Raw genomic sequence first — 12,414 nt, 5'->3', positions numbered from 1 at the left:
TTTCTTCTATCCCGTGGTTGGGGCAACCGTGGGGGCACCACTGCATCTGAAAACCAGCTCACGCCATCTATTTTGTCCTCTGCTTTCCTCAGATTATCACCCTTTGTCTTTCCTGTCCACTCTGTAATGTTGTCCTCCCATCTCCTTCTCCGCCTTCTTCTCTGTCTCTTTCCTTGTACGGTTCCTTGCAGAATTGTTTTGGCAAGTCCTGTGGATCTTGTGACATGCCCATACCATTTTAATTTTCATCTCTTCACTGTGGTCAGTAGATCTTCATGCTGCCCCAGCTTGCCAGAGACCAAAAGCTCTTACTCCCCACGATGCCCTCCATGGTACAAGAGGAAGGATAAAGTAAAGTTAGCACAAAGGACAGTTCTATCCTCATGTAGGATAGTCTATTTTACAGAGTATGCTGTTCTGTTTTTCTGCTGGGATGCTGTATGCCACTCGGTCAAGTTGGCCGTGGCAGGCAGCGCAGCATCAAATGAGCCCACGTCTTAAAAGATCTAAAAAGTGTTGATGTTGACCTAATACATTTATAATTAAGGCTGCAATCAAGGAGGTTATTCTATAAGGTCCTTGACTACTCTTTTCTGTTGTGCGTACTTAGAGAATACTCAATTCAGAGCTCAATGACACTATCGAATGAGATAAAAGCTTGTTTCACTTCTTCACTACTTTTTTATCCTCTGTTGTTGGGCGTCGAGGGCAGATACAGTTTTCAATGGTAGACCAACTCTGCAGCTCTTTCAGTTGAGATGTAGTTTCCCAGGCTTCCCTTGACTCTCCCAATCCATCGGTGGCCTAGTGGTTAGGCTACCGGACTCGTAATCGTGAGGTTGCGTGTTCGGGGGTTCGAGCCGCGGGCCCGACGTTGTGTCATTGGGAAAGACATTTTACACGAATTTTCCTCACTTCACCCACGTGGAAATGGGTACCCGGCCATAGACAGCGAAAGATCTTTCAGTATGTTAGTGTTTTAGCGCCTATAAATGGCTGCTTGCACTGTATGCTTCCCAGGAAATTGAGGTTGTTTCTGAATGCTCTCAGGTCTAGTATGGTATAGTATAGGGTTTTACGGTTGTTGGGGTAATAGTATAGATTGTGAAGCGCATAGAGCTTGCTGTTGAGTGGGGATTTGCGCTATACAAATGCTATATTATCTTTTTCGTGGCCTACCTTTTCTTTAGTAGCCTTAGTACGTGGGTGTTTTAGGCTTTCGAGGCTGGCTGGCTTGGTGACATTCGTAACTTGCGGCCAAACCATTACACTGGGAGATTCAAAGAGAATACGCCAAAATCAGGACGCGATATTTCAAAAAACGAAAAACAAAAGAAAATTCTTGTTTGGACTCATGTGTTATATATACCTTCAAGTTTTTATTTCATGTTTTAAAATTTAGTGCTCAATGTGGCCACCACTGGTAGCACGGACAAGATCAAGCCTATATGAGAATTCCTCCCGAACGCGCCTCAGGATGTCTCGGTCCGTCGTGTTGATTGTAGGACCTAGCTGTTATTCGATCTTTCATGCCATCGATATTTCCTGACTGAAGTGGTGGAACCAAAGAGGTTTGTAAGATCCTTGGGTGAAACATAAAATTTTTCTTTAACATACCCCCATGCATACCCCCCCCCCCCCCCCCCCCCCAAGAACTGGCTATTCACTTTATTGCAGGCAGGTTTGAAAGTCTTCATTTTTCAGCAAAATGGAGCACCGCCCCATTGGCGTCTCGGGGTTCGAGCTTATTTGACTTTAATGAAAATTTGCCTCAGCGGTGGATTGGTAGGAGAGGTGCTGAAGACCTCGCTCTTTGCGCTTGGCCTGCCAAACCCCTGGACCTCACTGTGTGTGACTTTTTTCTTGTGGGGGTATGTTAGAGACAAAGTTTATGTTCTACCTCCTCCAAATAATATCTTTACTTTACTTTACTTTTATCCGCCGCTTATACCCTTTTTGGTGTCGCGGGAAGAAAGAGACGTCTCTCTGTTGCTACCCGAGATCTTGGGTCAGGGGGATGTCGGGGGTGGTTAATGTTTCCCTTACTCAATCTATCCAGGTCTTTCTCGGTCGCTCTCTAGCCTTGTTGCCATCGAATTTTTTTTCATGTAGGCAAGTTGTGCTGGATGGTGTGTTTGTAATCGTAGGAAATGTCCGAACCATTTGATTCTTTGGTGTCAGATGTGATGAATGACATCATTTGTGCCCACCATTTTTCGGATTACTGAGTTTCTAATTTTGTCTCGCCTGGTCTTGTTTACTGCTTTTATAAGGCATCGCATTTCACATTTTGTAATTCTTCGCTCTAATGTCTTGTTCGTGGTCCATGTTTGGCATTGATAAGTGAGTGTTGGGATGAATATGGTGTTGATCATTTTGAGTTTTGTTGTCCTTGGGATGTTAGGATGTTTCAGTAGTGGAGTAAGCTGGTAACTAACAGTATTGGCCTTTTGTACTCGTGTTTCAATTTCTCTGTTTAGTCGCCCATCCTCTGTGAATATACTACCGAGGTACTTAAATTCTTGGACCTGTCTGAGACTGTTGTTGTTGATGTGTATCCTGAGTGATTCTGGCTTTCTCCTTACTTTCATTGTCTCTGTGTTGTTGATGTTGATCTTCATGTCATAGTTATTACATTCTTCATTTAATCTGGTGGTGTGGTGTTGGAGACTTCGTTCATCTTTGTGTGTAAGGCTTTGGTCATCAGCGAAGAGTAATTCATTTAGGGCGTCTGGTTCTGTGTTTGCCTCTTTTGTAATTCTATCCACGTATATGATAAATAGTAGTGGTGATAGGACACAACCTTGTCTTACTCCGGATGTTATCTCGAACCATTCTGTGAGTCCCTCTGACGTTCTTACTGTACTTATGCTGTTATCGTAAATGGCACAGATGTTATCGAGAAATTGGCCTCTTTCGGTGTAGTTTCCACAGCTTGTTTCTGTGAACGCTTTCTCCTGGTCGATAAATACTATATTGAGTTCCCTGCTGTGTTCTATTACCCTTTCGCACATTTGTCGTAGGGCAAATATTGCGTCGGTGCATCCTCTTCCCTTTCTAAATCCCATTTGGACCCCAAATAATATCGATGACATGAAAGATCGAATAACAGCTACAATCAACACGGTGGACGAGGCACCCCGAGGCACATTTGGGGCAAATTTTCAGATCGGTTTGATGTTGTTCGGGCTTCCGGTGCTGGCCACGTTGAACACTTTTAAAGCTTGAAATAGAAATGTAAATGTATGTACAACGTGTGTGCCCAAGCAACAAGAGTTTTATATTGATTTTTCGTTTTTGAAATATCGCATGATGATTTTGGCGTGTTCTTTTTAAATCATCCTGTATTATTTGCTTTTTTTATGAAATGCAGACAGTACTCCATGCCAACAGTGAGATAAGAAAAATTGGAAATGGTTGGATACATTCTAAGATCGTACTCTTTGTGTTCCACCATAATAATTTGTCGTGTCCCAGATCTATGTAGGTAGAAATGAATGTTCCCTGAATTCTATCATCAAAAGTGCCAGTCCAAATGAGATTATTTGGAGGGAACAACTTGAACAACAACAACAACAGCGGTGACAGAAAAAACGACAACAAGTACAAAAGGAATGAACGACATCAACAGCAACTACATGTACAAGTAATGAAATGGCTGAAGGAAACGCTTCACAACAAAATAGTTTTCAGATTCCTTTTTATTCTACAGAAAAATAATTTAGAGATACAGCGTTTTTACAATTATCACTCCACTATGAGCCACCAATGCTAAAAATTGCAATCTTTGCCAAAGAAACCTTTAAAATAATGTTATGGATTTCTTTCTCCGACGATCCTTATTTTTTTTTTTATCGAGCTGTCCTGTCGAAAACTCCTTTGAACACGAGCGGCTGGTTACCTAATCTTTCATATAACATTTAGGGGGGGGGACGTAATTTTTCCACACAAAAAATAAAATAAAGAGTCCATTCATATTGGCCCCATTTGTCAACAGCAAGGGCGTAAATTGAGTATCAGAATGTTCCCTGATCTTTCCATCGGCCATCAATTGGTGACCAAGAAAGACTGGGCTCGCTGGAGTCAAGGAGACCCTGGAATAATATGTACATGTCTAATAGACCATCCCTAAGCATGCCTTCTTCCCGCGACACTTACTGTATTATACACGCCAAGCAAAGGAAGACGGATTTGAAGAAAATCCATTGTCCTATATAATACTACATAGCTTTGATCCATCTTTTCATCTAAAGTTTGTAGCCCACTTTCCACCTCTGAAAATAAACCATTGCAGCCATAAAGAGAAATTAATTCTGTCAGATCGTTAGGTATTCCACTCTTGCTTTGAACAGTCAAGGGTTAATAGGTTATGATACAATGTAATTTACTTGGATTCTTACTCGGTTGTTTGTTGTTGTGTTTGGGTTTGTTTCTTTTTTTTAAAACTGTCTGTTAGTGCTATATAGCGCTGAAACTACGGCCGATGGACTTGAGATATTTGTTATGAAAACAGTTAAATTTTGACGTAATCTTATAAACATTACTAAGACTTATAATCGAGACAAAATCAATCGCCAAAAGTATATTATGTAGTTGGGGTTTTTATTTAATTTATAATTGATAGTTGCCTTCAAACTAACTTCGAACTTCCTCTCATCTCTGATGGGTACAAGGTTGAGACATTAACACCTTCAATACTATTTGGTAAATTCTAATAAGAACACAAACAAATCTTTTCAGATAAGAATGTAGTTTGTTATGCTCAATGTTGTAAGTGAGACAGAAACAGAATTTCAAGTTTTGACTTTTGAAAGTCACCAATTCTGACCATTTTAGTACATGAAGACGTATTGGCCCCAGGACTACAGGCTTTTGTCTTTATAAGAAGTATACAGGGTTTCCACACATCAAAAAAAAAAAATTTCCTGGAGGGGGGGGGTTGTCCTGGAGTTTATTATCGTTTTCTGTGTGACTCTGTAATATCTTTGGTAATGACGGAGAGAAGGGGAAGATAAATGCATCAGCTAAATGAAGCTATACTGGCCAATCGGCTACGTGATCACTAAAAGTCTTCGGCTATGAAGAAAATGTTCGAATGTCGGTGATTTTTAATGGCTTCATTCCATTTATTTTTCGTTTTCATCCAATTCCATGGTGTTTTCCCGACCGGGGGAAGATGTTAATTAAATGCCTGCCTTTACCCCGAGTTCATGGTTAACTGTTATATCGGGGATTGAAGCCTGAACCATACAGTTCGAAGGTTACAAGCGATGTACTGACCAGCCTTACTGATCAAGCGAGCAAATAACAAATGTCTTATAAACTGGGTAAGTTGAAAAAGAATCCGTCATCGATGAGCATTCCGCCTGCCCTGCTTCCAGGACGGCGTGTTGTTGTAGAAATGCGTCGGTCAGTGGTACTGCCACACGCAGACAGACACTGTCGCTCAGAGTCAAAGCGGTTCTTGTTCCCGCCACAGCCGTAGTAGACGAATGGCTGGCAGCTCTCGCTCTTTATGTCGTAGTAGTAGCTGGTGATCTGCATGAAGCACTGGCCGGGCTCCACGGGGAGAGAACACACACCGCTGCCTTGACTTGCGGGTGCCTGCTGGTTCGAAGTTGAGAGAACAGGCGTGTTCCTGTCGGAGACTGATGAGAGAACTGCCAGGTTGCGGTCTAGCGGGGACACGAGTCCATTTAATAGACTCGAGTCGGAGTTGTCGTTGGCGAACAGGAAGGGGTTGTTATTTTCCCCTCCAACAGAGGGCCCACTGCTGGACGTCGATGTGCCCCAACACGCTTGTCTACACTCTGCCTCCGTCATGTAGTTGTTTTCGTTTGGTTGGCAGCCTCCGTACAGGAAAAGCTCGCAGCGGCCGCTTTCCTGGTTGAAAAAATATCGCCGGAAAGCTGCTCGACATGGCCCACTTTTTGCAGGCAGAGAACAAGAGGCGGGTCTGGAGTTTTGCCATTGAGACTGGATTGAGCTCGGGCCGGTGTTACCAGGGAAGCCGAAGTTCGGTGTCCCAGAAGTTTGCAGAAAACCTTTTCCACCTGCCAGGGTGTCCTGACCAAGAGAGGGTTTCTGAGAGGGGCTCACGTTACTTTGACCTTTGATAAAGGCTTCGAAGTAGTCACAAGTTTTCTGACAGTCTTGCAGGGTCTGGAAGTTATTGTTATTCCCAGCACAGCCGCCGTAGTCGAAGGGCTGGCATCGTTTGGTCTGCGTGTTATAGTAAAACCGTGGAATGGCTGCGAAGCATGGACCGGGCTCTGGGTCAAGAATACATCGTCGGGGAGGAAGGGGGGAGGCACCATCCGCAAAACCGGACACCTTTGGCGGAAGAGGGTTACCGCTGGGTTTGGACCCAGTATTTACAGGCGGGTTTCTTAATTCTATGTTTTTCTGATTATCAACATAGTCTTCGTAGTAGTTGCAAAGTCTCTTGCAGTCGTTCAGAGAGGCGAAATTGTTCTGGTTCCCTCCACACCCGCTGTAAGTGAAGATTTCACATTGCTTGCTGTTACCGTTGTAGTAGAAGCGGCGCATGTTGCCTAGGCACAGGCCACGCTCTGGGGCCTGGAAGCAAGTGGCTGGGGGTGGGGGAGGGGCTCCAGCAGCAAATCCTGCAGGAACTTTGCTCGGGGCGCCTTTTGGTGTCTGGCTGGAACGACCAGATGAGGAGCTAAGAGGTTTAGATGAGCTTTGAGACGGTCTATTGTTCATCCAGTTTCCAGATTGGCGAGCTATAAATTCGTCAAAAAAATCGCACGTCCGCTTGCATTCGTCGAAAGTAGCGAAATTGTTATCGTTACCTTGACAACCACCATAGATGAACGCTTCACATTGCTTGCTCGTTGTGTTGTAGAAGAACCTGGTTATGGCTGCTTGGCATGGTCCGATGTCTACATCCAGAATACAAGCACGTGGAGGGGGTGGGGGGCCCCCTGGTGCAATCCCAGAGAAGCTCCCACGACCACCAGGGAAAGAGTTCGAGGTCCAGGTATTAGATGAGCCTCCCCGGCTGCCTGGACGATTCGGGGAGCCTCTCGAGTTCCCTCCCCTTCCTCTGCTGTCTCCACGAGTGTTTGGGGAGAAACTCGACTGCGGTGCGAGGAACAAACTGCTGCCGAGGAGACTGTTTGAGCTATCAGAGAAAAACCCATCGTTAATGCTGTCCAGTAAGCTTCTGTTATTGCCGTTGTTGGTGGTTCTGCCGTTGCGGTCAACTGTGCTCCCCCCATTATTGTTGCCACGAGGAGCTGGCCTCTCTCTGCCTAAAAAGGGATTTCTGTCGGGGCTGCGACCTCTACCTCTACCGCCTGATCCAGCTATTGTTTGGGGAAGAACGCACGACGAGAAACAGTCTTGAAACCTCTCGAAGTTATTCGAGTTCCCGCCGCAACCTCCGTATGTAAAGCTCTCACACTCGCCGGTTTCGGCGTTGTAGAAGTATCGTGGGAAGTACCCCATGCACCGCCCAGGCTCAGATGGTTGCCTGCAAACACGAGGTGCACCGTTTATTCTGCCCATGAGGCCCCCATTCCGATCCCGGAGGTTGACGCCTCTTGTGTTCTGTGAGCGGGGAAAACTTGCAGGACTCTGGGATGGCGATCGCTGCTCGCCAAGCAACGGTCGGGGTGCCCGGCTCAAACGGTTCTTGTTAGAAGTTCTCGTCTGCTGGTCTGAACTGGGCACAGCAATACATTTCGTCAGGTGACCCTCTAAAATACATCGAGGTCGGTCTCTCGGACACACAACACCCTGCAAAAAAATGAAATAATTTTTCGTTTAAATAATTTGAAAAAAAAAGTTGTTTTTTTTAACCCTCCCAAAACTTTTTTTTTAACTGCAAAAATTGTTTTGAAGAAAATGAGATAGCGTTAGAGAGTTTCTTGAAGGTTTACGTTCATATCTGGGTCTATGTGTAAAAGCATGACTAGTTTGAATGAGGTGTGTGTGTGTGTGTGTGTGTGTGTGTGTGTGTGTGTGTGTGTGTGTGTGTGTGTGTGTGTGTGTGTGTGTGTGTATACGTGTGACTTGCAAAAGAGAGAGTATAAATTAGAGAGAGAGAGAGAGAAAGAGGGGGGGGGGTATTTCCATAGAGTCAATAGTCAATTAACATTACATATTTTTTCATTCAGCTTTCCGGAAAAAAATGCATCTACTCCAACCCCCCTTCACCCCTCCCCCTCCACCTCCACCAAAGCACACGCAAACACAGACACACAAAAAACATTCTCTTACGATAAACATTTCAGTTTGAAAGGGCACGAAAAAAATTATACAGTGATGCAGAGAGAAAGCGGCCCTTTATTTTTAATAGCTCTTCATAATTTTGGTTACAGGTACCGGTAACTGTGTAACACACCATACAGTGAACTTCTGATAACCCGATGCCATCTTGCGGCCGGACTGCGAACGCGTGGGAACGAACTGGGGCGAACATGACATAGGATTTAGGAGGTCAAATGTCAAAAAGGTCGTACCTTTCACTTCCCTGTTCATAAAAGTATAATTGTTGCTTTCTTCTCATGCTGTGTTGAATATCCTTGCCCCCCCCACCTCTCTCTCTCTCTCTCTCTCTCTCTCTCTCTCTCTCTCTCTCGCTCTCTCTCGCTCTCTCACCTCTCTCTCTCTCTCTCTCTCTCTCTCTCTCTCTCTCTCTCTCTCTCTCTCTCTCTCTCTCTCTCTCTCTCTCTCTCTCTCTCTCTCTCTCCTTACACAGTTGCGTCCATTCCACATTTAAACAATTAAACTACCGGTCAGCCTATCAGCGGAGGAATTCCCTTCGACCTTGCAATCCCGAGAGTACTTGCATTAGATAAGATGTTTATAATGCGATATTCGAGCTTCGATTTCTCAATAATTGATTAACCTCAAAGATAGTACATAACAAGATGGGCCACTTCTCTCTTTGAGCCAATTAAAAAAGTGTCCTCAAAATTTGGTGGCGCCCTCTTCACAAAAGCGCACTCTTTGCGAACAGAGTTACCCTACTTGAGTTTTAAAAAATCAAAGTGAAACTAGCAAGTTTTGGGATAAATTTCGGAAGGACGCTTTTTAAAATGGTTACGCTGACAAAAAACCTCTTCCGGAGGAAAGGGTGATGGTTTTCTTTGTTTAATTTGACTTTAAAATGAAAGGCGAGAGGTCATTAAAATTTTTTAAACCTAAAACTCCGCACTGAACGTACCCGAACTGCTGATGAACAGCAGTCGATCTGCGCACGCAAGGAAGTGCTATTCCTATTCTTCTTCTGGAAAAACGAAAGAGAGCTTCAAAATAGACTGCAGGCCATCTGAAGCAAAGAGCATACTTCCTGCGGACACTTTTTTGGCTGAGTGGCCCATCTTGTTATTTACTATCTTTGTTAACCTCTTGGCCTGGCCAAAGAGTCTACATAACAAGAGGGGCCACTCCTCTCTTTGAGCCAATTAAACAAAGGTCCTCAAAATTCGGTGGCGCCCTCTTCGCAAAGGCGCACCATTTGCGAACAGAGTTACCCTACTTGAGTTTAAAAAATTAAAATGAAACTAGCAAGTTTTGGATAAATTTCAGAAGAGCGCTTTCTTTTAAATGGTTACGCTGACAAAAAACCTTTTCTGGAGGAAGGGGTGATTGTTGTCTTCGTTTAATTTGACTTTAGAATGAAAGGCGAGAGGTCATTAAAAGAAAAAAAACATAAAACTCCGCACTGAACGAATCCGAACTGCTGATGAACAGCAGTCGATCTGCGCACGCAAGGAGGTGCTATTCCTATTCTTCTTCTGGAAAAACGAAAGAGAGCTTCAAAACAGACTGCATCGCCATCTGAAGCAAAGAGCGGACTTCCGGCGGACACTTTTTTGGCTGAGTGGCCCATCTTGTTATGCACTATCTTTGGCCTGGCTCACTCCGAGTCACCCCACCGGCTACACCACGATTCAGCGCTGTACAGACGGCCAGGCTGTATATATATAAACAAATGAGGTTGGCGCTCATATGACCTTATGCAGTTGCCAGCGCCGTAAAACCCTGTACTTAACTTTTTTTTAAACAAATGATGCTCTTCGTGGCATTTTCCGGCCTTGTCAGGTAACCACATTTAGGTGCTGTTCAGGGGTACCTCATTGATTTTGAAGGGAAAAAATGATTTGATTTGATTTTCTTAGTGTTGCCTTAAACAAAAACAGGCCAAAAATAATTTTAGCCAAAGTCTGAGGTCTGAACTATTCTCTCGGTACACGGAAGATAATCCCAAATCTTGAATTTTTCGGTACTAGGCTTGAGGGAAGTGGAAGCAACAAATCACAACGGGGCATCCTTCAAAGTAGACCTCTGGACAGCAAACACAGAGACAGCCAGATTGACATAAAAATATTATGAGGCTGGAATTGGATTCTATTTTTTTCTTCTTAAAAGCACTGATGCCTTTTCCTTTACTCAAGAAAAGTTTATTCTGGGTAGCACTGAACAGAGGATCATAATATTTTTTTTCCTTGCTTCACACAGATTAATCATTGTCAGCGAGCAGCGCTGAATCGTGGTCAGTTCACGGAGTCAAGCGTGACTAGCACCGAACCATGATGCCCCCCCCCCCCCCCCCCCCCAGGTCAAACGTTGTGCTGTTTAAGTAACAACCAAACAAACAAAAGGGGTTTTTTTATCAACGTTCGTGAAATTTTTATTGCATTGTATATTTTTAGTGAACACATTTCCAACCTCACCGCGAGACTGTTTTTCTCATATAAATTTTTACACATATACATTTATATTATATCATGTATAACACTTTGTTTTACGTACACGCATGTCGATTAATTTTTAAGATGTGATGTCTTTTTCGTTGTAATGCGCATTGAGCATTTTTTTCGAAAATGGAAATGCGCAGTATAAATGCTATTTATTATTATTATTATTATTATTATTATTATTATTATTATTATTAGTAGTAGTAGTAGTAGTAGTAGTAGTATTATACATTTACTAACGGGGAAAAGATTACTAGTCTCATTCTACTACGATGAAGCCTTCAAGGCGAAACGTTAAGCTGTCTTAGTAACCCAAATTTGTTATTTCTCTATTCAGTTTGCTGACCAACAAACTTAAGACTCTCCTTCCCTATTCTGTTAACTTCCACGATGATGGCGTACTGTTTCCAAAAATAAATACAATAAGAATAAGTAATTCTATTGTCTCCCCGAAAAGCAAGGTCAGGGCGCTTTCCATCCAATCAAGTGGACTGTATCAAAGACACAACAATAATTTTATTACTCCTTGCCCTGAACCAGGCGAATCTCATCCGGCATTACTGTGATGACGCGTCATCAAACAGTCAGATTTGACACTTTCCCGGTGGCCACAGTTTGTCAAAGATCATAACGGCCCCTGTGGGGATCTCACTGTCAGTTGAGATTATCCCTATGGGCGCCAGTTTTCCTTGCCTAGCCTCCTCCACCCCAATAGTAGACTGCTGGTTTGGCACTAAACTATGAAAACTACCACGTAATTCACTTCTTTATGCTTGACATTACGTCCAACTTGACCTGTATTTGAGATCTCAACAGTAATAATTTTGACAGTGTAAAATTTATTTGCGGTGTCCATAATTTTCAAGGGATGGGCGTTGATGGATGACGTTGGGGTCAGTCCCTTAAATCTGATGCACATCAGGTGGAGGTTTGTTTTCATAGAGGCAAAAGCTAAGGTTTGATGAATACTTTTATTTGCATACATTAACAATTATATCTGACATGGAAAATAGAGGCAATCAATCATACACACTTCTCCACTTTGAATCTCTCTCTCTCTCTCTCTCTCTCTCTCTCTCTCTCTCTCTCTCTCTCTCTCTCTCTCACTCTCACTCTCTCTCTCATACACTCTTTCTCTCTTTGTGTCAATCGCACACCCCCACAAACACAAACACAAAAACACAAACATGAACACACAAACACATAATATATAAATATCCCAATCGTAATTTTAGAGGACTTGTTTTTATTATTACATGTACTTGTCAGAAGAAGGAATGAACTATCTTGTGCTTGTAATGTACGGTACAAACATTCTGATTTTTTAAAGATAGAAGCTATTCGATTTGGCGTTTTCGCAAAAGATTTTACTTTATAACATAGATACCTCCTCAAAATCCGAATATTTATAATAAAATTAAGTTTTCATTTATAAATTATATTTACAGTACTATACTGTCTAAGTACAGTTTAGTTTCACAGCATAGTACGAGTTGTACCGGATGAAGTATTTAAAAACCCAAACAATTTACATGCGGACTATTTTTTCCTTGCTCGGGCATAAATCCAGTTCTTCGAACGTCAAACATTTTGTCTACGAAAAGGCAAAGAAGCTGGCTGGACAATATACAGTGGAAACGTAATATTATTTACTTTTCATGAAGTGAACACCCCTCCCCCC

At 43.0% G+C, this 12,414-nt stretch overlaps 1 protein-coding gene across 1 annotated transcript in view; it reads right to left on the bottom strand.

Moving 5' to 3' along the window:
- Positions 1-3,683: 3,683 nt before the first annotated feature.
- Positions 3,684-12,414, bottom strand: part of LOC101846981 (papilin) — a gene marked incomplete in the record, with an annotated part of 12,833 nt that continues 4,102 nt past the window's right edge. The window contains 1 exon segment of the mRNA XM_013087189.2: positions 3,684-7,764. Coding sequence (XP_012942643.1) covers positions 5,317-7,764 — 2,448 coding nt within the window.

This window comes from Aplysia californica, unplaced genomic scaffold, assembly GCF_000002075.1.
Source record: "Aplysia californica isolate F4 #8 unplaced genomic scaffold, AplCal3.0 scaffold00555, whole genome shotgun sequence".
NCBI classification, from domain to species: domain Eukaryota; kingdom Metazoa; phylum Mollusca; class Gastropoda; order Aplysiida; family Aplysiidae; genus Aplysia; species Aplysia californica.
The sequence above is the reverse complement of the archived record's forward strand: the minus strand, read 5'-3'. Positions and strand labels throughout refer to the sequence as shown.